Genomic DNA, 20,338 nt, shown 5'->3' on the forward strand with positions numbered 1-20,338 from the left:
AAAAACACTGCCAAGAATTTAAACCATATAATATTGATATTGATATTGATAATAAAAAAGCCTTTTAATTAAGCCACATCATCGCATACTCATGAGTTGGCAACATTCTTTGCAATGCACAGTATATTGTGTAAGTAACAATTCAACTCTTGCATCAACATCATGCATTTGTGATTGTGTATCATGCAAGGCAGTTTGGCTTGGCATGATTTGAAATGTATGTTCATAGTAAAAATGTAACATATTTGCTATTTTTCACTAATAATAATGTCAAGCAGTAACTATGGTTCTCTTACCAAAACATTAGATCATACATCACACAAATAACTACAGAATGAATTCTAAACAGAAATGTGAAATCAGGCACAATGAAAACACAATTCAGTACATGACCAACTAATCCAAGAGATGCTTGATTCCTTTTGTGTTCTATGTGTTCTAAATGCTAGCCTCATGTGCTTGGCAGTTGGCACGAGATGTAAATGATTAACAATGCTACTTTCCTATGCTTATTTCGGATCCAGTTATTTGAAAAAAGGAAGCATCCTATCGTGTTTAATTTGGTGTAGACATTTGTTTCACTGAGCCTTAGTAAAACTAAGAAACTTATCAGCATGTACATGATTGTTGAGAAACAAATGAGTACAGATATGAAGCTGTGCTTGCGAAGTAAAATGCGGAGGAAAAAAACAGCAAAATATCAGATGGCGAACACTAGGCTGTCGAAATTATGCTACCTACTAAACAAAAAGAAACAGCCAGTAGAGGTGCTACCATGCTAGTCCCATATACTCCCTTCCTCCCAACATGTAGGCCATTTTAGTTTTGTCGTAAGTCAAAATTCTAATCATGCACTAATATCTACAACATCAAATCAATTTCATTAATCCACAATGAAATACAACTTGCACAAGGATTTCTTCATATCAGACAACCACCTCATCGACATACATGATGGCGAAGGACTGCACTACAGAAACGGACAGAACAAAAAGACAATCATCGCAAGCAATACAATTAAGCAACCCTAACAGGCTAACAAGCGACCTATTTTGCACAAACAAGAAGAATCGCTTCAAATATTCACAAATCAGATCTTCCTAGACGCAACAAGCGCACAGGTTGTGATCAATATGGCGTCGATTTCCTTCGCTACTTGTTGGATCACAAACGCGAGATCTCAGTACCTCTACGAATCAAGAGATGCTCAACAACACCACCAAAGGGGAGGACGTCGGAGAGGGACGAAAAACTTACCCCGACGTTGTTCATCTCCCAGAGCTTGTGGACTCCGTAATCCACCGCCTGCAACCAAACCAGACAAGTCAAATCAATCATCTAGAGATGGCGACAGCGAATAGAAGAGGAAACACGAGGTTGAGGGGAGGGGAGGGCCGATCTGGAAGATGTGGATCGGGGAGGGTGTCAGGGGTAGGGCGTACCCGCTCGCCCGCGAAGGCGCCGGCGACGACGAAGGTGACGTAGACGGCGTTGCGGCGCATCACCACGCGGTAGAGCGCGTCGAAGAGGCCCATCGCAGCGGCGGCGGCGGCGTGCGCGAGAGGGAGAGGTCGTTGAGGTGGAGGTGGATCCGAGCGAGAGAGGCGCAGGAATGGGGGAGGGGGCGGCGCAGTGACGCGTCTGGTGGCTTTGGCCCGGTGGAGAGGCCTGAGGGAATGCGGGCGCTTGCTTATTGGGCCTCACCCTTCCCACCAATCTCGAAGCCCAGTTGAGGCTGTTGCGGCTGGGCCAGGATGAACGAGGCCTTTTCAGATCCTTCCCAAAGCCCAGAACATGACGAACCTCTCAGTTCGCAACGCGCAGGACAGAGCTCAAACAAAGTGAAACAATCTTCCTACAGAAAAAGAAAAAAAGGGAAAATGTGAGCAAATTCCTATAATAAACAAAAAAATTCCCCCCAAGACGAAAAACTAGGTGAACAAACGCAACGCAAATAACCACCGTCCGTCACCGTTGTGTGGCTGTCCCTTCACCTCGGCAGCTCCTTCCCAGCTCCAACGCCAACGCACAACCGCCCTCTTCGCGCCCTGTCCCAAAGTTGACGTTGCCTTCTGTATAAGAACTCATCTCCCCCCCTCTTGCTAGGTACTCCAATTCACACCAAAATAAAGAGCATCTACCTTTCCATTGGTGTGGTTGGGGGCACTAAATACCTAAGCATATATAGATCGTAAGGTGCTGCGGAAGAAGCTACCATGAAAGGCGCCGTCATCGGCGCGTCGAGCGTCCTGGTCGTGGCGGTCATCGCCGCCGTCTGCGTGGTGTCCTTCAAGGGCCATGGCGGCAAGGAGGACGAGGGCGAGATGTCCACCTCGGTGAAGTCCATCAAGTCCTTCTGCCAGCCCGTGGACTACAAGGAGACGTGCGAGCGCGCGCTGGAGGCGACGGCCGGCAACGCCACGAGCCCAACGGACCTTGCCAAGGTCATCTTCAAGGTGACCTCCGACCGGATCGAGAAGGCCGCGCGCGAGTCCGCCGTGCTCAACGACCTCAAGAACGACCCGCGCACGTCGGGCGCCCTCAGAAACTGCAAGGAGCTCCTGGACTACGCCATCGACGACCTCAAGACCACCTTCGACAGGCTCGGCGGGTTCGAGATGACCAACTTCAAGGCCGCCGTGGACGACCTCAAGACGTGGCTGAGCTCCGCGCTGACGTACCAGGAGACGTGCCTCGACGGGTTCGAGAACACCACGACGGACGCCGCGGCCAAGATGCGCAGGGCGCTCAACACCTCGCAGGAGCTGACGGAGAACATACTCGCCCTCGTGGACGAGTTCTCTGAGACGCTCGCCAGCCTGGGCCTGCCGAGCTTCCACCGCCGGCTGCTCGCGGGCAACGGCGGTGCGCCGTCGTGGATGACCGACGACGCCAAGCGCCGGGTGCTGAAGGCCACCCCCGGCTCGCCCGACTTCAAGCCGGACGTGACGGTGGCGGCGGACGGCAGCGGCGACTTCAAGACCATCAACGCGGCGCTGGCCAAGGTTCCGACGAAGAGCGCCACCGCGTACGTGATGTACGTGAAGGCCGGGACGTACAAGGAGTACGTGTCGGTGCCCCGGAACGTGACGAACCTGGTGGTGGTCGGCGACGGCGCCACCAAGACGGTGGTGACGGGCAGCAAGAGCTTCGCGATGAACATCACGACCAAGGACACGGCAACGATGGAGGTGATCGGGAACGGGTTCCAGATGCGCGGCGTGGGCGTGGAGAACACGGCGGGCGCCCGGAACCACCAGGCGGTGGCGCTGCGGGTGCAGAGCGACATGTCGGCCTTCTACGAGTGCCGCTTCGACGGGTACCAGGACACGCTGTACACGCACACGTCGCGGCAATACTACCGCGACTGCGTGGTGACGGGCACCATCGACTTCATCTTCGGCAACGCGCAGGTGGTGTTCCAGAACTGCCTCATCCAGGTGCGCAAGTGCATGGACAACCAGCAGAACATCGTGACGGCGCAGGGCCGCAAGGAGAGGCGCTCGGCGGGGGGCACGGTCATCCACAACTGCACCGTGGAGCCGCACCCGGAGTTCGAGTCGAGCGCCGGGAGGCTCAAGACCTACCTGGGGAGGCCGTGGAAGGAGCACTCGCGCACGCTCTACATCCAGTCGGAGATCGGCGGGTTCGTCGACCCGCAGGGGTGGCTGCCGTGGCTCGGCGACTTCGGCCTCAGCACCTGCTACTACGCCGAGGTGGAGAACCACGGGCCCGGGGCCGACACCAGCAAGCGCGCCAAGTGGAAGGGCGTCAAGAACATCACCTACCAGCAGGCGCAGCAGAAGTACACCGTCGAGAGGTTCATCCAGGGACAGACGTGGCTCCCCAAGCTCGGCGTGCCCTTCATCCCGGGGCTCCTGCCGCAGAATCAAACCGGCAGGATACACTGAGAGCCATGGCCATGCGCGTGGAAGATGTATATATGCACATGCACGGGTTGTGACTTGTGAATTCTGATCGGCGGTCTGCGTTGTCGATGTGGACCAACATTTACAGTGGTGGTTGTTTTGTTGGCTGCGATTGTTGATGTTGTGACTGCTGATTATATGGGAAGAAAAATGCTGTGCAGAATTCACTAATGAGTGCACACCGTACCTGAGCATCATAAACAGGCAATACTCTTGGCGAATACACTACAATTGGTGGTGATAGGCACACCAGTTCAGAATTAGAAGAATATCAGAACTAGCAAGAGAGCACAACGTGATCTAACAAGACTAAATGCAAAGGCTTCACAGGACACCCAAAAAATAGCTTCATTGAATGGGATCAGATTCCGATTACATACAGGGCAACCAATGGAAACAACTATGGCCGACTACTCCACGCTCGGATCAGCAAAACTGCAGCTTTCTAACAAGACATTTCCCAGCTGCAAGAGAGCCCTATGCGTTAACAGGAATGGCTGGCTACCTAACCTAGGTCTATATCATTTACAGGGTGAACGGGACACATGTACACAGGATGGGGCTACCATGTCTAAATGTTAGTTGCCACCGCTATCTACAAGCATATAGAACACAACCAGTCAATATTCTCACCCTGCGCTTTGCACAGAGATCAAAGAACCATGAACCTGTCACATCCACACCATCTGATAATGCAACATGAGATATCACCTTTCTTCTTCCCTTTAGCACCATAAGCATTGCCTTTTCTATCAGTTCTGCAAAAAGCAATCGAACCTGTGTACTTGCATGTAGCTTGATTTGATGAAAGTTCATTTCAGGTAGCAAGATCTGATGAAGTTCATTTCAGGTCCGAGAGAGCTGCAGAAGTATAACTTGCATCTAGAGGCAATTCCTATACCCTGAAACGGTTATAAGGTCAGTTAGTCCAATTCCTTCATTTAGCATCTAAATGAACGCATGTGAACACATAACATAGGATGCTTGTCGTTTGGAGCACATTGGCACTAGACCCTACCATACCAGGTTAACAAGCACTACACTTCCAGGCTAGGGAACTCAACACAATGGATGTGAATAAGAGATAATTACCATTTTCAAGCCCTCGAGAACCCACAGCTGGACTCTGCATTACACGGACAACAAAAGGCCCACCCAGCAGATGCAGCTAGCACCAGACACATGGGATCTCAATCCTGAATTAAATAGCCTCTAGCTTGATTGGTGCTTTTGAAAAAACTGACAGAACAAAAGGTGCTTCCTCGCCAGGATGGATGGTACTTGGCACAATTGTGTATCCTTTAGGATAAGGATCCAAGACCAATTCACACGATATCTCTCTTGAGTTAACATAATCTGTTCCACCCGCTGATTCATGCATGTAGATATTGTAAGCAGCACGACAGCCCTGTGTCTTTAGTATCCTTATACCAATGTAGAACATAGAAGAATCATGACTAGATTGGTAGTTCCGGAAACCATTCGTCTTTCTAGAGAAACCAACACCCTGAAAAGCATGAAACTCATGCAGATAAACATCACTGTGCTTCTCCTAATCTTACATTGATATGCAGGTTGGGACATACCTGAGTAAGGGTAATAAAAACATGAACAGGATATAGTGCGTCACGTCCTGTTACTCTAAGTCGATACTGAGGATTTTGATGCCAGGAGTCAAAATCTTGGCAACCACCTGCACTATAGCCACGCCATTGCCCATGGACAGAATAGCGCATTTCAGGTGGGTAAACACGACAAACATATATTGACCGAAAGTGAATCTGAAAATCTTGCCAAGACATCCAGAATACCCCATTCTTCGCCTGTCAACAAGCGTGGGAAAGATAAGAGTCAGATCTGTAGATGAAATCAAACTTGCAAGGGGACTATTTTGTTATCAATTATCAATAAGCTGCAGCTTGCCACTTCAAAGACATGCTAGAAACCTTATTTGCACTTAAAAGTAAGAGATAAGAAGAATTCAAGTGATAAAACTGCATGTGGCTGTCTCTAATCTGTTTAACACAACTATGTTTCTTCCTGACGTCAACTAGCGCAATATGATCTATGCCAGCAAATTTGACATCAAGAGACAAGTACCTGTGGAACATGCATGAGCTTATGCTTCATTCGTTCTGTCCACTCTGGCGAAGAGTCTGACCACGGTCCATTCCATTCAACTTCATTTGCCCATGGATTTCTAATTTGGATGAGCTTGTGGCCGTCAACTTCTCTTACCTGAAAATACAGTACAATTGTGTAAACCTATCCAGGAGAAGAATAGTGAAGAGCTGACAATTAGCCGAAAGCTCAGATACAAACGAGATCAAACCTGCAAAATTGAGTACGCATGACCCTGAACAATGCCACTTGATGAGACGTGAACATCAGAACCAGAAGGACTTCCAGCACCAAGAAGAAAACCTTCTTGTTTGAAATACAACAACTGCGACCACAATCTTCCACTAGCAAGATCAATCTGCGCTTGGGGACTTCGCATATCAATCTCTTCACCAGCCCCTCCCGTCAGATCCACTAGAGCATCTTGAACAAGCCCACCTTCTAATGCCTCATAAGAGCCATGAAGTTTCGCATAGGCTTTCTCAAGAATGGATACCCAAAGCTCATTTTGCTTTTTACTAGTAGCAAATGCAGGTTTCCCCGGAGACTCACACGGAATCCAATCATCAACAACCACGGCTACCCACTCACCCTAGAGAAAATATAAAACGTAAAAACTATAAACTCAGAAAGTCTTGGTCCATTTTTTTCAATCTCAAGGGGGAAAAAATCAAATTACAGTAAAGTAATTCACAAAATCTCTCCAGAATGTAAGATAAATTATCAACGATATATTCAAACTGTGTAGGATTATCAAAAGGTCTTTTAAGTTTTTCTTAGCAACTGCCTCAAATTGATGCTCTCAAAATAGCTGATATGCCATGGGTTTATAAGTAGGTGCCTCAAATTGATGCTCTCAAATTGATGCACTATTGGGAACCAGAGAAGGGCCATAAAAAATATGAGGGAGTCAATTAGTAACATACTTACAATGGAGGGGTCAAGTGTAAGTGTACAACTAAGCTACTATTTCATCTCCATAAAGCAGTGCGCATTCAAGATATGACCCCGGCATATCTCCACTAAATATTGCAGACTGATGAACTACTTCTGATAAAATAATTAATTTTTTCCAATATAGTAAAGTATGTGTTACCAATGCCGTCATGATTCTGTGGTCTAACATTTTTAGGATAACTATATTATAAACTTTGCAGAATGAATCAACTGAACCTTCCTGGATACCATAGCAACCAAATGATGCAAGGCTAATATGTAATGGAAACGAACAACCCAAGTGAACAGATATTTATCAGTCAAATGGAATGGTTTAAATCATTAGATACCTGAATGCAGAATCTGACAGTGTAAATCCCTTCTTCATTGTACTCAGGGGTGATTATAACTTCTGATATACGGGATGCCTCAGTTAAAACTGCGACTGCACTTAGGAACCAACAGTCTCCCAACCGACCCTAAAAAGGAACAATTCGGTAAATTGATACCAATCAGGTATAAATGATCATGCCTTAAATTACTTGACCACAATTCTGGCTGCACAGAAGCAGAAAACAAAATCCTTATACCTGACACACATCTGAGGAATTCACAGAACCAGAAAACAAGCAAGGCTGAGAATTGATAGATATCTCCTTTGCTATGTCCGAAGGCCTCATCCACTCAGAAACAACCTAAACCCATAAATCAATGTGTCAGTAACTCAACCAATATTTTTCCACACAAGTGCAAGAGCTGTGCACGTGGAATACCTGCAGTTTCAGAGGTGGATCCGTTGGATCTACAAATAAAGAACGATCATCTGGAGGGAACTCTTGATCAGTAAAGTTTCTCTCTCCTTTAGCAACAAGAGCATCCCTGACAGCCCTTTCAACAGACAGCATACGCTGGTTGACTTCGTCTTGTGTCTCAAACCTTGGTTTTCTTGGTCTCCTAGCGAAGGAGTCAATGTCAATAGCTACAGCATCATGTACCGGCCGTTTCCTACCACTTGAGTACTGCCCATCCCATTCGACATCCCCTTGATCATATAGCTCATAAGCCTCTTCACTTTCCCAATCATCCACCTAAATGAAACAGTAAATTAGAAAATCACATTCAGTTTCATATTCCCTCCCAATTCAGGACATCACAAAACACTGAAAGTACATATGTTCTAGGTAAAATCAATACCCTTGCAGAATAGCTTCCATGCCAAGCATCACCAGCTCCAAGGTCAAAAAAGCCATGCTCGGCAGGTGAAATGGCTGTATGCAATGCAGCAACCTCATCTTCACTGAGGCATCTTCCCCATAGAAAAGCATCCATGATCTGCATCTTTGAGTCTGAACCTTCACTATCTGACCTACCAAAGGCATCCAAGTCTATGGGTGGCCGAGCACCAACCCAAATATCGGTCCCAGGTTCCCAAATACCGTTAATTGTTGGCAATGGCAGCCCATTTTGATATCCATCATAAACTCCATCAATGAAAGAAGTCGCTTCACCTAGGTCGGCATCTATAGTTACAGTGACAAGGTGCCACCTGCAAATACAAATAGCAGCTATAAGATCTTACTAGTAAAATAACAAAGGATCAGGTAGTGCCATGGCAAGTAAAAGACAAGAGGTTGGCGCTGCTTTTGATTTCATTTTCTATGCATGATACAATAGTAGTGAATAGGTGGTACCTGCCATCTGCAATGCTTAATGAACCAATATTCCACTCTTTAGCAACAGTAGTCATCCTTTCACCCTTAGTCACTAATCGAAGACCAACTTGTCCAGCTTCCATTCCCTGTTCTGATCCTGCCACTAAAATTTCCCAGCAAACCTTCTTTTGGAATTCACTTCCAAAAAGACACACTGGACCAGATACTGGTTGAACCATTACAGCAATGGACAAAGTAACTTTTTGACTTTGACAGAGGCATGAGTCAAGTTCTCCACAATGACGACCAGTACTCCTCGGTTCATCATCAAGTATGCATACAGTGCCTGGGATGCCAGTCTGTTCAACATTCATAACAAGTTAAGAGCTATAAAGACGGCATTCATAACAAGTTAGAGCTATAAAGATACCCAAGGATGTTTATGCCCAATTTGCACTCGAAAACTACACTTGTATAGCACTAAAATGATGGAAGTGTGTTTTATAACTCGACGAAATTTAGGGTAATAAAGAGATAGAACCTGTTCTGCTCGCCGAGACAATTGTGCCTTTCGTATGTGATTGGCTATCGAGGAGACCCTATCCCTTGCAAAAGAATCTTCCAGAGCAGAATCACCTCCAACAGCTCTGACAGCTGCCGCCATAGCTGCAGCATCCCTGCTTCCAGTATTAGGAATTGAAGAAAGCAATGATATTTCAAGTTCCTTCCATTTACGTTCCTCTCTCTCCAGCAATGCCCTCCGCCTTTCTCTTCCCTTCCCTTCTTCCTCTCGCCTTTGCATCAAGGCCTCCTCTTCCATTTCTTTTTCCCTTATGTAGCTGTAGACACAAATAAAAAAATTATATTAATGGCCCCATGATGATTTTTGTAATATGCATCCTACATATAATCATGTTATAATTAGAAATAACAGAAAAAATACCTTTCTTGAATGAGCTCAAACTGCCTCCGATCTTCAGGCATCCATTTCTTAATTTCTTTGGCACTCAAGTCGGAAAGACCTATGCTATCCAAGAAGAGTCTTAGACGAACTTCATCCTGAAATAATAAAGAAATGCTTCACACCATTATCAATTGCTAACAAATCAGGGGGCTGAAAAGAATTTTAAAAGATACCAAGTTCATACCTGTATTTGTTCAGCTTTGGCAGTTAACCCAAGCAACAGAAGCATATAACCGCCAAATTTGTCCCACATATACACCCATTCAGTATCAATTGCTTCTTCTAAAGCTAAAATACGTGCATGGGCACACATATTCCTCCGGTAATCTACATTTGCCAGGGACTGAGGACAAATTATTAAACAGTCTTTTACTCCACAAAAAAAAGATCCTGCAGCAATTTCTTCGTTTCTCAAACGATCTCTCAGCTTCATAACATCAGCCCTAGGAAGCACAAAGTTCCCAGCCCTGTCCAATGTAAGAGCAGGATCTCCAACCAAAAGAGCAGCAGAGCTTGCAGACCTCTGAGGCGCTGAGTAAGTCCCAGATATAGCATTCCGAGTCTGAGAGCAAACATACCATTAACATTACAGAAACAACAAAGACCATACTGCTATTATGTACAGATCCTAGACATGGTTTAAAAAGATTCTAATCGCAATGGATAATCCTGTCTACAAATAACGAGCTTCTGAGATAGATATATAATATCTTACCAGTAGCAATTTTACATAAATCCCAAGGTATACAATGGCAGAACTATAACAGAACTTGGCTGCGCTGGATTAAGCATGAACAATTCTAATAGATCTCAGCATCAGGTGCTAATAAGCAAGCAAACTAGAGACTGGTGGAAACTGTTTTCTAACTAAAATGGAGAAATGTACAAAAGCATGCACACAAATAACTTATGTTAAATATCTTAATAATACAAATACAAATAAACATACTTTATTAGCGGACCGTGACATTGCCTGCACAACTGTATCCTTGCTGAGAAAATGAATAGCATCCTCCATCATCTGATTGATTTTTTTAAAAAAATTATTAATGAAATCATATATCAGAAAGGGAACACGAAATCCTTCTAGTTTTAGCTGCAGAAAAGTACGAACCTTAAGAGTCAGGCATGGTCTGGAAACAGCAAAACCAAAAGCAACTACAAGAGTAGTAGCAGAAACGCCAGCCCCAACAAACGGTGGATTCATTATTATACTAGCAATAACACCCCAAACTTCAGTTGCCAATGCAATCCCGTACAGAATAAGGAAGGCGTAGCTGTAAAAGAATTAATGTTAGAGCATGTTCTCAACTGACAATAGAACTTTAGGATGGGACAGAACAGAGAGAGAAACACATTATGACCAATCCTGGAAATAGGTAGCACAAGAAAGGATGTATCTGTACCTAACATTTTTAGCAGAGTCTGCATGAGCATCATAAACATAGACAGGCAATACTCTTGGCGAATACACTACAATTGGTGGAGATAGGAGGACCTGAGAAGGGCACACCCGTTCAGAATTAGAAGAAAATGCTACAGTATAATCAGCACATATCAGAACTAGCAAGCGATTGCCAACAGTTGTCTAGCATGTGCCAAAACTTACAGTCAAAGCCCTTCCTGTGAGAAGAAATATAAATGAGAAATAACCTATAGATGCTCCAACGAAAGGCTTTCCTGCAAAGTTCATAAGACAAATAAATACAAGACTAAATGATAGCAGTAACTCAAACCAATAAACAAAGTTGAAAAAAAAAAGGACAGATGACATCAAAGGAAGAACATCAGTCACCATGAAATAAACCCATCAGGAAAGCAGCCAAGGCTAGGAGAAAAGCAATAGAACAAACAAGCAGCATCTGAGTCCTTGTTAAGTAGAAGTTGTTAGATGTCCAGTAGTGGATGACCCCAATAACGAACACAAGGAACAGAATGGCTAGGAGGCAAGCAACTCCAACCTGTATAAAGATGACACAGGAATTATGCATATTGTAATTGAATGCTAGTTTCCGAGGTCACATAAACTTTACTTACAGTCCAGGGCCTGATTGTGACAATAACAGCTGCAACTGCACCAAATAAAAGCAACATTCCCATGCTAATAAAAAGGTAAACGCCGCGAGAAATCTTCCAATCATCATCCTTCCTGAAATTATTGGCAATTTGATCTCAGTGGATCAGAAATATGGAGGGGAATAAAATGCTAAAGATGATCCTTTTTGTACCATTTGTACAGCCCAGTGAACAGTGAGAAAAATGCAGGAATGCAAAGCAAGGGAAGTAATGCTGCAAGGAAATCAGCCTTCAGAGGAACACCATCCTCTCGTGAATTTACTACTCCCCAGTAAGATGCACCACAAAATGATACAAGAACAGCTGCAGAAAAGTGTGACTTAGAATCAGTTATCTGAAGATGTAGGCTGCAATATGTTACATCGAATATTCAAAGTAAATTTTGAACAAGATCAAATAGAACATACTTGCAAAGAGGCCAACACATATAGCTGATGAAGGTGAAAACCGGTATGTGGCAAACCAAGCAACAATAGGTATCAACCCCATGGTAAGAACAGCAATTGCTGACGATAACGCCCATCCAAGATACATTGATGTTGCATACGGAGAATAGAAACTGTTCTTATCAGCATCCCAGCCTTTGTAGCCTAAAGCGTCTAAAGGCTTCGCTGATACTATTGCACCAAGGCCAATAACTGATGCAATGAAAACAGCTATGCTGATAGCAAAGAGAGCCCTCTGAAACCAGAAAAAGAAAAGGATAAGAAACAGTAACATATTTTTCTTAATTACCATTATTGGATGGTTGAAATGCATTCTACATTATCAATAACAATCTTAGTAAAATCTGCACTACAAAATTAGGCTGCAATGTTCTATATTAGATGTGTTAAAAACATGATGAAGCCATGCCGATATGACTAAGACCATATGGGAAATATTGACTTAGAATACACATAATCCGGTAATTAGAGCTTGCAACACGAGACTGGGTTGCGATTCAGATTACCCTTCTGACTGAACAAAGAGATTGACTAGATTAATGCCACACTTACTTATCCAAATGAAAAGAAAATGCCAAGTTGCAAATTGCAAAATTCAGAAGGAACTGAACAACAAACCTCTTTCTTTCCTGGAGCGTGACTAACATTTTCACGACTATCAATCTCCCTTCCAGGAATCCAGAAACGGTAACCATTACGGATCCATATGGGAATAGCAAATGAGAGGCAAGCCACCATAAGTGGTACTGTGAGAGACAAGCCCAATATAACTGATGACTTGCTGCAGAGTAAAAAAGATGACTTCCAGATCAGAATACATATGTTTCACCCAAAAAAAAATGTATTAATTGATTGAAGATATCAAGCTGATTAAGAAGTCATAAAATTGTAAGCCAGAAATACACAGGAAGATTTGCATAATTCAGAGAAGGAAACATTTCAACTTTTCAGGAGGTATGTGTATTGTCCATTTTTCAACAAAAGAACAATAAAACTAGACATTTATGTTAAACAAATATACGCTTAAAAACTATATTACTGATCATATGCATAAAAATAATTTAAACTGAAAGATTCTAAAAGAATTAGATGGTGATGACATTCAACCAGTGCAGAACAGACTTCAGTTATTGTTGAGATAATTTATTTGCATACTAGACATGACATTCCATTTTTCTCGTTCTATAAATATGGTAATTTGAAATTGTTTCTCCTAAATTAAATGTAGGCAATTCAATAAGAATTTCAAAAATTAGCTCGTGTGGTACTCCCTCTGTTTGAATTGTAAGGTTTATTTCGTTTCATTAGGACAAACATTTGACCAACAATTACTCTATTAGTACATAAGTTTGTGACATAGTTGATGACATTAGTTTTAAGAATCTAAACATATTGGTCTCGTCTGTTGCCAACTAAAGAATGGTATATCTTCACATTTTCTACTTTTGGTTCTGAGTTTAGAGTATAGCTTACTTTTATGTTCTAAAAAATCTAAATAGGTAAGTCCCTTCTGTTTGCTTGCCACAAAGGCACTTCTGATGTTTAGATCTGAGAGCTTACCTTTTATGCTCCAAAAAACACATTTTCACTAATAACAACCACAACAGTCCATTCTACAGACATAATAAGTCACATGGCTCCACTGTGCAGAAACCAAGCTACAGCATTGCATAATGAGCTAGATAATGCAATACTAAAATGACAATATGTTATAACATAAAAGACTAAATCAAATGATTAGACGAACAAAATATTGCTATGCATATATAACTTGATGTCCTCGTGTAAATATATAATCAATTAGATAAGGCACAAAAGGCTAATTGGTATTTATATTAACTAGAACCCTAATAGTAAATGATGCATCAGATATGAGAAAGTATATGTACCTTAAGAAAGAGAGAAACAAACCAACACATGTACTAAGCAGCCACGCAATGAAACCATACTGAGAAAGAAAGGCAAAGTTGTTATTGTTAAGATCAGTAATATTTAAAATAATAGCAACAAATACAACATTGTATTTTAAGGAAACTAAAGCACAGATCATAAATAGAATTTACAGCTGGCAAGGATTTTACACACGGAATTAGATGTTTGAGCACATCTAGCTCCCAGGTAAAGGTATTCTTTTTTTTTCCATTACGTAGCGATTGTAGCCCACACAGGTAAAGGTATTACTACAGAAACATATTCATTGAGTCACATCCCATACAGGAATTTTCCTTTTCCCATTATCATATAGTATTCATGTTCCATTACATAGAAGCAACTCATAGTAAATGTTTAAACAGAAACAGTATTAAGCACTTGTAGAATATGGCAAAATTTGAAATTATATTAATGAAAAAATATTTACTGGTATGCCAAATAGTGAACTTTTTATTTTAGCGCATATCACCTTCCGCGGTTTGGATGTCATCATCATGTCTTCAGCACGCAGAGACCAAATGAATGCCATGATGGAGCAGACAACTGGTGACAGAAGCAGTATCGAGAAACCAAATTCAAACTGCCAAATTAAGATAAAATCTCTATTGGTCAAACTAATAGTGAACCTTTCAAAAAAAAATTACAGTGCGCTGCAACAAAGTTACCTGTTCATGTGTTGCATTTATCACCTTGATGGTCTCTGGTCGATGGATAGCCACAATCGAAGTCTCTATGATGAACAATATAGTGAAAACAATAAAAGCACGCACTGGAGAGCCAGCTAATTGATGGAATATTAGCCTTGAAATGTTCAACCATTTTTCTAAACCACTTCTCCTAAGTTCTTCTGACAGAGAGATCTGATTTGCAATAGTGGTATCCAGTCTGTCTGAATCAGTAGCTGTGACATCTACATCATCTTGATGCTCTCTGTCTGCATCCAAGCTGCTTCTCTGTAGCAAAGCTAATATCCGTGGATCCATAACTTTGTCTTTCAGCATGTAGGAAAAATTTGGATCCAGCCCTTTATCCTGAAGAAGATTAGCTAGTTCTACATCTCCAAGTCCACCGTTCTTTCTTAGCATAGATGAAATCCTTGGGTCATTTAATCTGTCCTGAAATATTGCTGCTAGGTTCAAATCCAATAGCTGTTGATTACCTGAGGCGGTAGCTGATCCACTAGACTCACAACCATGACTTTCCAAACCACTGCTAGAACAAACAACAAGTGAAGCACTGGGCTCTCCATGCCTATCTGCTGTAACTATGGCAGTTTCAGAGTCTTGTACAGCAGAGAGGCATGAATTACTCCGATGAGCTAAACTTGCACGTCCACTATCTATGTTCTTGTCAGAGCTCCGGCCTTCTTGACAACTATTGGATCGATCAAAAGGGATACTGTTCCAATTGACACCATCGCTTTGTGAATTGCTTCTGTACATAGAATCAGTTGCATTACCATTTTGACCAGCTTCAACACTACCACTACTACGCTTCACACTAGAGCCACAACCTTCTGATGAATTTGAAGAGCTATTCTGTCCTTTCCTTCGAAATCCCTCCCGCAGCTTTATAACTGTACTTCTTAGAGCGTCTATCCTTGCAACTGAGGGGTTTGAAATAGAAAGCCAGCAAGAGACAGCAGCAGACAAAAGCACAGATGCTACAAAAGCATAACTGATGCAATGGCCAAGGTACCTAATGTAACACCTCTAGTTAGCAAATAGGTAGAAGAATGCTAGGTCTTAAATGTGTTCTGATACAAAAGGACAAAGATGATTACAAACCAGTAATGCACTCCAAAGGATATAAGAAAAGCCCTTGATGTTCCAGCCACAAATAATACTATCATCCGACTTTTAAGAAGCTCAAATCTAAATGAACACAAGCCAAGATTCCAGTCTGCAGAAAAGAAAATAAGAAGTCAAGAAACAGATACAGAGCACACACTCATTGATGCAAGTAAAAAAGTCAAAAACATTACCAAGAATCACCACTGCAACTGAAGTTAAAGCACCCAGCCAACGAGCTTCTTTTGAGGTAAGACCATACAAGATAGAATAGAGAACAAGCACAAGCAGTGAGCAAATGTAGAGAAGCCCTAAATGCTTGACCCTGCAGTTCCAGGTTACAAAATGTGAACGTTTTATCAAATTGAGAAGAGAGAGATAATACAAAGAGAGACATGTGGCTTAGTTGAGTTGGAAGCACACTGCAGATAGCAATTTAGGATTCCCACCATTTCGCAATATAACTATATAAGTCCAAGCACATGATGCACAGACCAAAAAACACAACAGTGAAATGGTAACAAGTTTTGGACTTCTCTTCTAATCTTAAATGGTGAATAGTTCGATTACTAAATCATCATATCCTTTGGTGGGGTTAGGTGGAAACTTTGTAAAAGTTACACTTGATTTTGTCATCAGTTGACATACATTGTGGAAAAACTATTGCCCCAACAATGAACTCATTACTCATTAGTATAACAGTATTAGTATGTATAGAAAACATACAACATTGTATGTTTAAGAAAGGAAAAACAAAAAAAAGAAATTACCTGCTGGATTTTGTCATGTATAACTCACTAGGATCTGGTGGATCAGGAGAGCATGAAACAGGAGCCACTTCAACACAGTCAGAATAGGCAAATTTGTACGACCTCCTCACATATTCATCAACATCAAATCCACTTACTGTACAAAAGTGTGCAAAAAGGTGAGCTGAACCAGGTTCCATATTAATGAGTGACAGATACTCATAACAAGTGATAATAGAACATCAGAAGCTTTACCATTAAACAGTATTTTACATATAAAGAGCATGTTGATGGCCAATGATATTGCAGACACCCCAAAGAAGAACCCCGATGGAGAATTAAGCTCAGAAGCACTAGCACCAGCTGTAACATAAACAGCACAAAATTCATAGGCACAAAGTAGTCCTACTGCCAGGAGGAGAAGATAAGCAACAGCCTCTGCAACGAACATGTCATTAGTTAATACAACCAGACCAATATAATGAAGAAGATAACAGTGTGGCCAAAAAAAAAAAGTGAAGAAACACCTTGATGCCTGGAAAAACTAATGAAAACCCTACAGAACTGCATTTTAGAAAAGTTTAAACAATACTGGTAATTGAACAGGAAAACCCCCAAGGACTTAAAAGTCTTAAGTCTTTATGCATAGCTGAGTGTGTCATTCATTACTTTTGTTGCAAAATCTCACAGAGCAATCTCTGATGATACTGAACATGTTTTCAACAGTTTTCTTTGTAATTCAAATTTCTGAGGTAACAAATTTCTCGGTAAAAAAATTATAGATAAACACCAATTATCAAAATATAATAATAGTGAATTATGAATAGCTCAGTTGGCTGGGGGTCTGGGTGTACACCTCCACCACCCAGGTTCAAACCTTCTTCCACTCGAATCTGGGTGCCTATTTCTTCTTATTCCTATTTCTTCTTATTTACAATGCCACCTAATTCCTCCTTGGTTGGTTGAGTTTTTTAATCCATGAACCCATGACCAGCAAGTAAGTGTGGACATAAAAAATATTATTACATGGATTCTAATCTTCTAGAGAAATAAATGCTAAATTAATCAAGACAAAGAACAGATAACGTACTTGAGCTTTGCCATTGTGTTCTCCACCAGAGCATTATAGAGTAGAATGACAAAAGCAAAGCAACACCCGCCATTATAACAGCTAAACCAATTATGTTCCTTTCCAGAAGAGCGATAAGGATGCTCCCCCACACAAGCAGAACTGCTATAGGGGAAATGACAACAAGCCATGCAAAAAGAGTCAAAAAGCTGCAGAGTGTGCTTAGTTGAGGTCCTTGCACATATGTTGGCCATTTCCTTGCATATATCCAACTGAGTAACAAAAGAGAGGGGGAAAACATTAACAAGCAATAAAAATAGCAGGATATTGGTTAAGCTCAATTGAGAAAAATACAAATACTTGGCAGCATACCTGTATAACCTCCATGGCCTCCAATTCACAGCCCATAGGACCCAAAAGCTGAGAGCGCTAAGGACAGCAAAGAGAAACCCACAGATGCTGCATGCCAAAACAACTCCATGGTGTCCCTCCTCTTCCATCATCCCCCTTTGCAATCACCTTCTGTAGGCTGAAATCATGGATGACCTGCTATAAAAGGTATAACGTAAGAAGTCTAATAATTACATGACCAATCACCGCTAAAAGCCACTCCAGCATGCAGTTCAATATTAACTAATCAATCAATCAATCCCAAGCTATATGGTAATGCTTTTAGCTGATCATAGTAGCAAATGCTAACGCATTGCCATATACAGAGCATTGACAGTTGTGTATGTACCAAACAGGCAATCAGTCACCAAATCCCCAAAGGCCCAAAGTACCAATATGGGAATTTACTGAGGGGTTGCATTTCTCCTGAGTAATCATTGTGGATGGCTTGATCTCTCAAGCTACAAATCCTGCTGTGTCCATATTTGTTTGTGGATAGGATGGCCAATTGATTTAAGCTTCAGTGGTATTGGGACAATGACTGTATTTTGTATGTTTCTTATGTTAATGCACTCATAGATCTTCAAAGCTTCAACGTAAATATAATTAATGATTTTTATGTGATATTGTCGGTACATTGTTAATGTGCTCTCCTAGATCTTCAAAGCAAATGTGTAGCTATTTTGAAAGTTTTTTGTGTGCTGGGCTGCAGGTGCCAGTGTTCCACGACTGTCAAAAAAATAAGTTGTGTAATGAGTTACCTTAATTTTCTTTCTTGGTTAATCTTCCACGATTTATGCTAAATTGAATTCTGGTGGTTTTCCCATAGTCGTGTAACTGTTTTAATATGACTACTGAACAGGTACTTCAATAACTTTGGAGTAGCGAGGGATCTTGGTTGGTAAACCAGGAAATCTGCATGCACATACACGTACGCACCCATGTATTTCCCCGTAGGAAAATCAATCTAAACCTCTCATGGTATCACATTCACATGGTTTACAGGTTAAAAGTAAACCATGTTAATGGTTTAACTCAACCTACATGATTTGGTGCTTGCTTATCTGTTGGCTACATGACTTTGGATTATTTTGCATTTGGTTGAACTGGAGGTATTTTGCCGATTCATTTCCAGTAAGAATGAATCTGTAAGTTTATGGACACAAAAACTGTATTCTGTGACGAGTTTGTTTTGCTTGTCCCATCTTTAGTCCACACCAGTTCAAATCTGGTTCCAGACACAAGAAAAGGGATCTGTTGAATAGCTATGGTTTGAATGTTTGATACAAATTAGAAATCACTCAAGACGGAGTTGGTTGCTTTTTTGCAGAGAGAAGTCATAAAATAGCTTTCATTTTAATTGAATTTGCAGTTAATTGCGCCAATGCTACTATACTTAACACGAAATTCCTGTGGTTTCAGTTTAGTCTTTCCTAGTTGGAGGCCCCAATTCGAGCTTTCCTAATTAGTAGACTTACCGTGGATCTGTAGTTGGTGCAAATTTAGGTTCAATACTTTCTTTGTAAATGAACACTGTTTTTAGGGGGTTATGTTGGACTTCCTTAAAATATTCAGTACATTCCTTTCCAATTCTAGATTCTGGTAATGAGACCCTGAAGTCATGTCCATATAGGAACCATGGGGGCGCGACAGGATTTCCAAAACCTTTCATCATCAAATCGAAACATCTAACTGCCAGCTCTACCAAGGAGAAGAAACGCCAACCATCTCGATACCACACCATTCGACTGAAAGAGAGGGATTATGATTCCACGCCATGGGCGGAGCCAGTATAGGACATGCACATCCTTGCAATTGGGTCAGATCCGAGTAGAAACAACTTGCTTAGGGTTTGGGGGGCTCGGTCTCGCAGAGCAGGAAGGGAAGCGACGCGAAGGAGCGGCGGCGTACCTGGTGGGTGCTCGTCAGCGGCGAAGGGCCCGGCGAAGACCCGGCGAAGGGCGGCGCCGCTCGCCCAGTCGTCGCCGCCAGGAAAGAAAAGCCACGAGTAGGGGGCGAGTGAGGTTGGGGGTAGCGAGCACGGGAGGTGAACGGGGAGAGGAAAAGAAAGACGAGTTGCTGGGGTGGGGGGGTGAACGCAGCAGCACAGCAGTCAACAGGCAGCGTCGCGGCGACGCGCTGGAGACTGACTGGGGAGTGTTGTGGAAAACGGTGTGAACGGCCGTGGAACGGCCGCGGCCAACGTGTTCCGTCACGCGTGACTCGAGGGTCGCTAATTTGGCGCATTCACGCTATTTGGCGCCAGCGCGCATGATTTTAGGGT

At 42.5% G+C, this 20,338-nt stretch overlaps 2 protein-coding genes across 3 annotated transcripts; one reads left to right on the top strand and one right to left on the bottom strand.

Annotated features, from left to right (window-relative positions):
- Positions 1-2,179: 2,179 nt before the first annotated feature.
- Positions 2,180-4,100, top strand: LOC101760294 (probable pectinesterase/pectinesterase inhibitor 21). Its single transcript, XM_004984852.2, has one exon. The coding sequence runs from the start codon at positions 2,217-2,219 to the stop codon at positions 3,909-3,911; it is 1,695 nt and encodes a 564-aa protein (XP_004984909.1). The 5' UTR covers positions 2,180-2,216; the 3' UTR covers positions 3,912-4,100.
- Positions 4,101-4,252: 152 nt separating this feature from the next.
- On the bottom strand, positions 4,253-20,120 carry LOC101759601 (calpain-type cysteine protease DEK1). Of its 2 annotated transcripts, none has more exons than XM_004984850.4 (32): positions 19,966-20,120; positions 18,037-18,210; positions 17,686-17,936; positions 16,851-17,033; positions 16,617-16,752; positions 16,041-16,171; positions 15,844-15,958; positions 14,722-15,754; positions 14,526-14,636; positions 14,014-14,072; positions 12,743-12,905; positions 12,086-12,359; positions 11,831-11,981; positions 11,640-11,751; positions 11,398-11,563; positions 11,212-11,282; positions 11,009-11,100; positions 10,717-10,879; positions 10,552-10,623; positions 9,787-10,164; positions 9,582-9,697; positions 9,180-9,477; positions 8,678-8,997; positions 8,181-8,532; positions 7,760-8,074; positions 7,577-7,681; positions 7,337-7,465; positions 6,262-6,642; positions 6,030-6,167; positions 5,516-5,752; positions 5,022-5,436; positions 4,253-4,831 (listed from the first exon to the last, which is right to left on the bottom strand). In XM_004984850.4, exons 2-31 carry the CDS (start codon positions 18,165-18,167, stop codon positions 5,131-5,133), a joined length of 6,489 nt encoding a protein of 2,162 aa, XP_004984907.1. In that variant the 5' UTR covers positions 18,168-18,210; positions 19,966-20,120; the 3' UTR covers positions 4,253-4,831; positions 5,022-5,130. The 2 variants fall into 2 exon arrangements, with proteins under 2 accessions (XP_004984907.1, XP_004984908.1); XM_004984851.4 differs by having other exon boundaries at positions 18,037-18,213.
- Positions 20,121-20,338: the final 218 nt, after the last annotated feature.

Source organism: Setaria italica, chromosome IX, assembly GCF_000263155.2.
Source record: "Setaria italica strain Yugu1 chromosome IX, Setaria_italica_v2.0, whole genome shotgun sequence".
NCBI lineage: Eukaryota > Viridiplantae > Streptophyta > Magnoliopsida > Poales > Poaceae > Setaria > Setaria italica.

Excerpts from the sequence above, each read along its gene's own strand:
- LOC101759601 (XM_004984850.4), bottom strand. The coding sequence starts at position 18,167 with ATGATGGAAGAGGAGGGACACCATGGAGTTGTTTTGGCATGCAGCATC. Across the intron at positions 14,637-14,721 it reads TAAATGCAACACATGAACAG|TTTGAATTTGGTTTCTCGAT; the intron begins GTAACTTTGTTG and ends TTAATTTGGCAG. Across the intron at positions 5,437-5,515 it reads TTTTTATTACCCTTACTCAG|GGTGTTGGTTTCTCTAGAAA; the intron begins GTATGTCCCAAC and ends CATGCTTTTCAG.
- LOC101760294 (XM_004984852.2), top strand. The coding sequence starts at position 2,217 with ATGAAAGGCGCCGTCATCGGCGCGTCGAGCGTCCTGGTCGTGGCGGTC.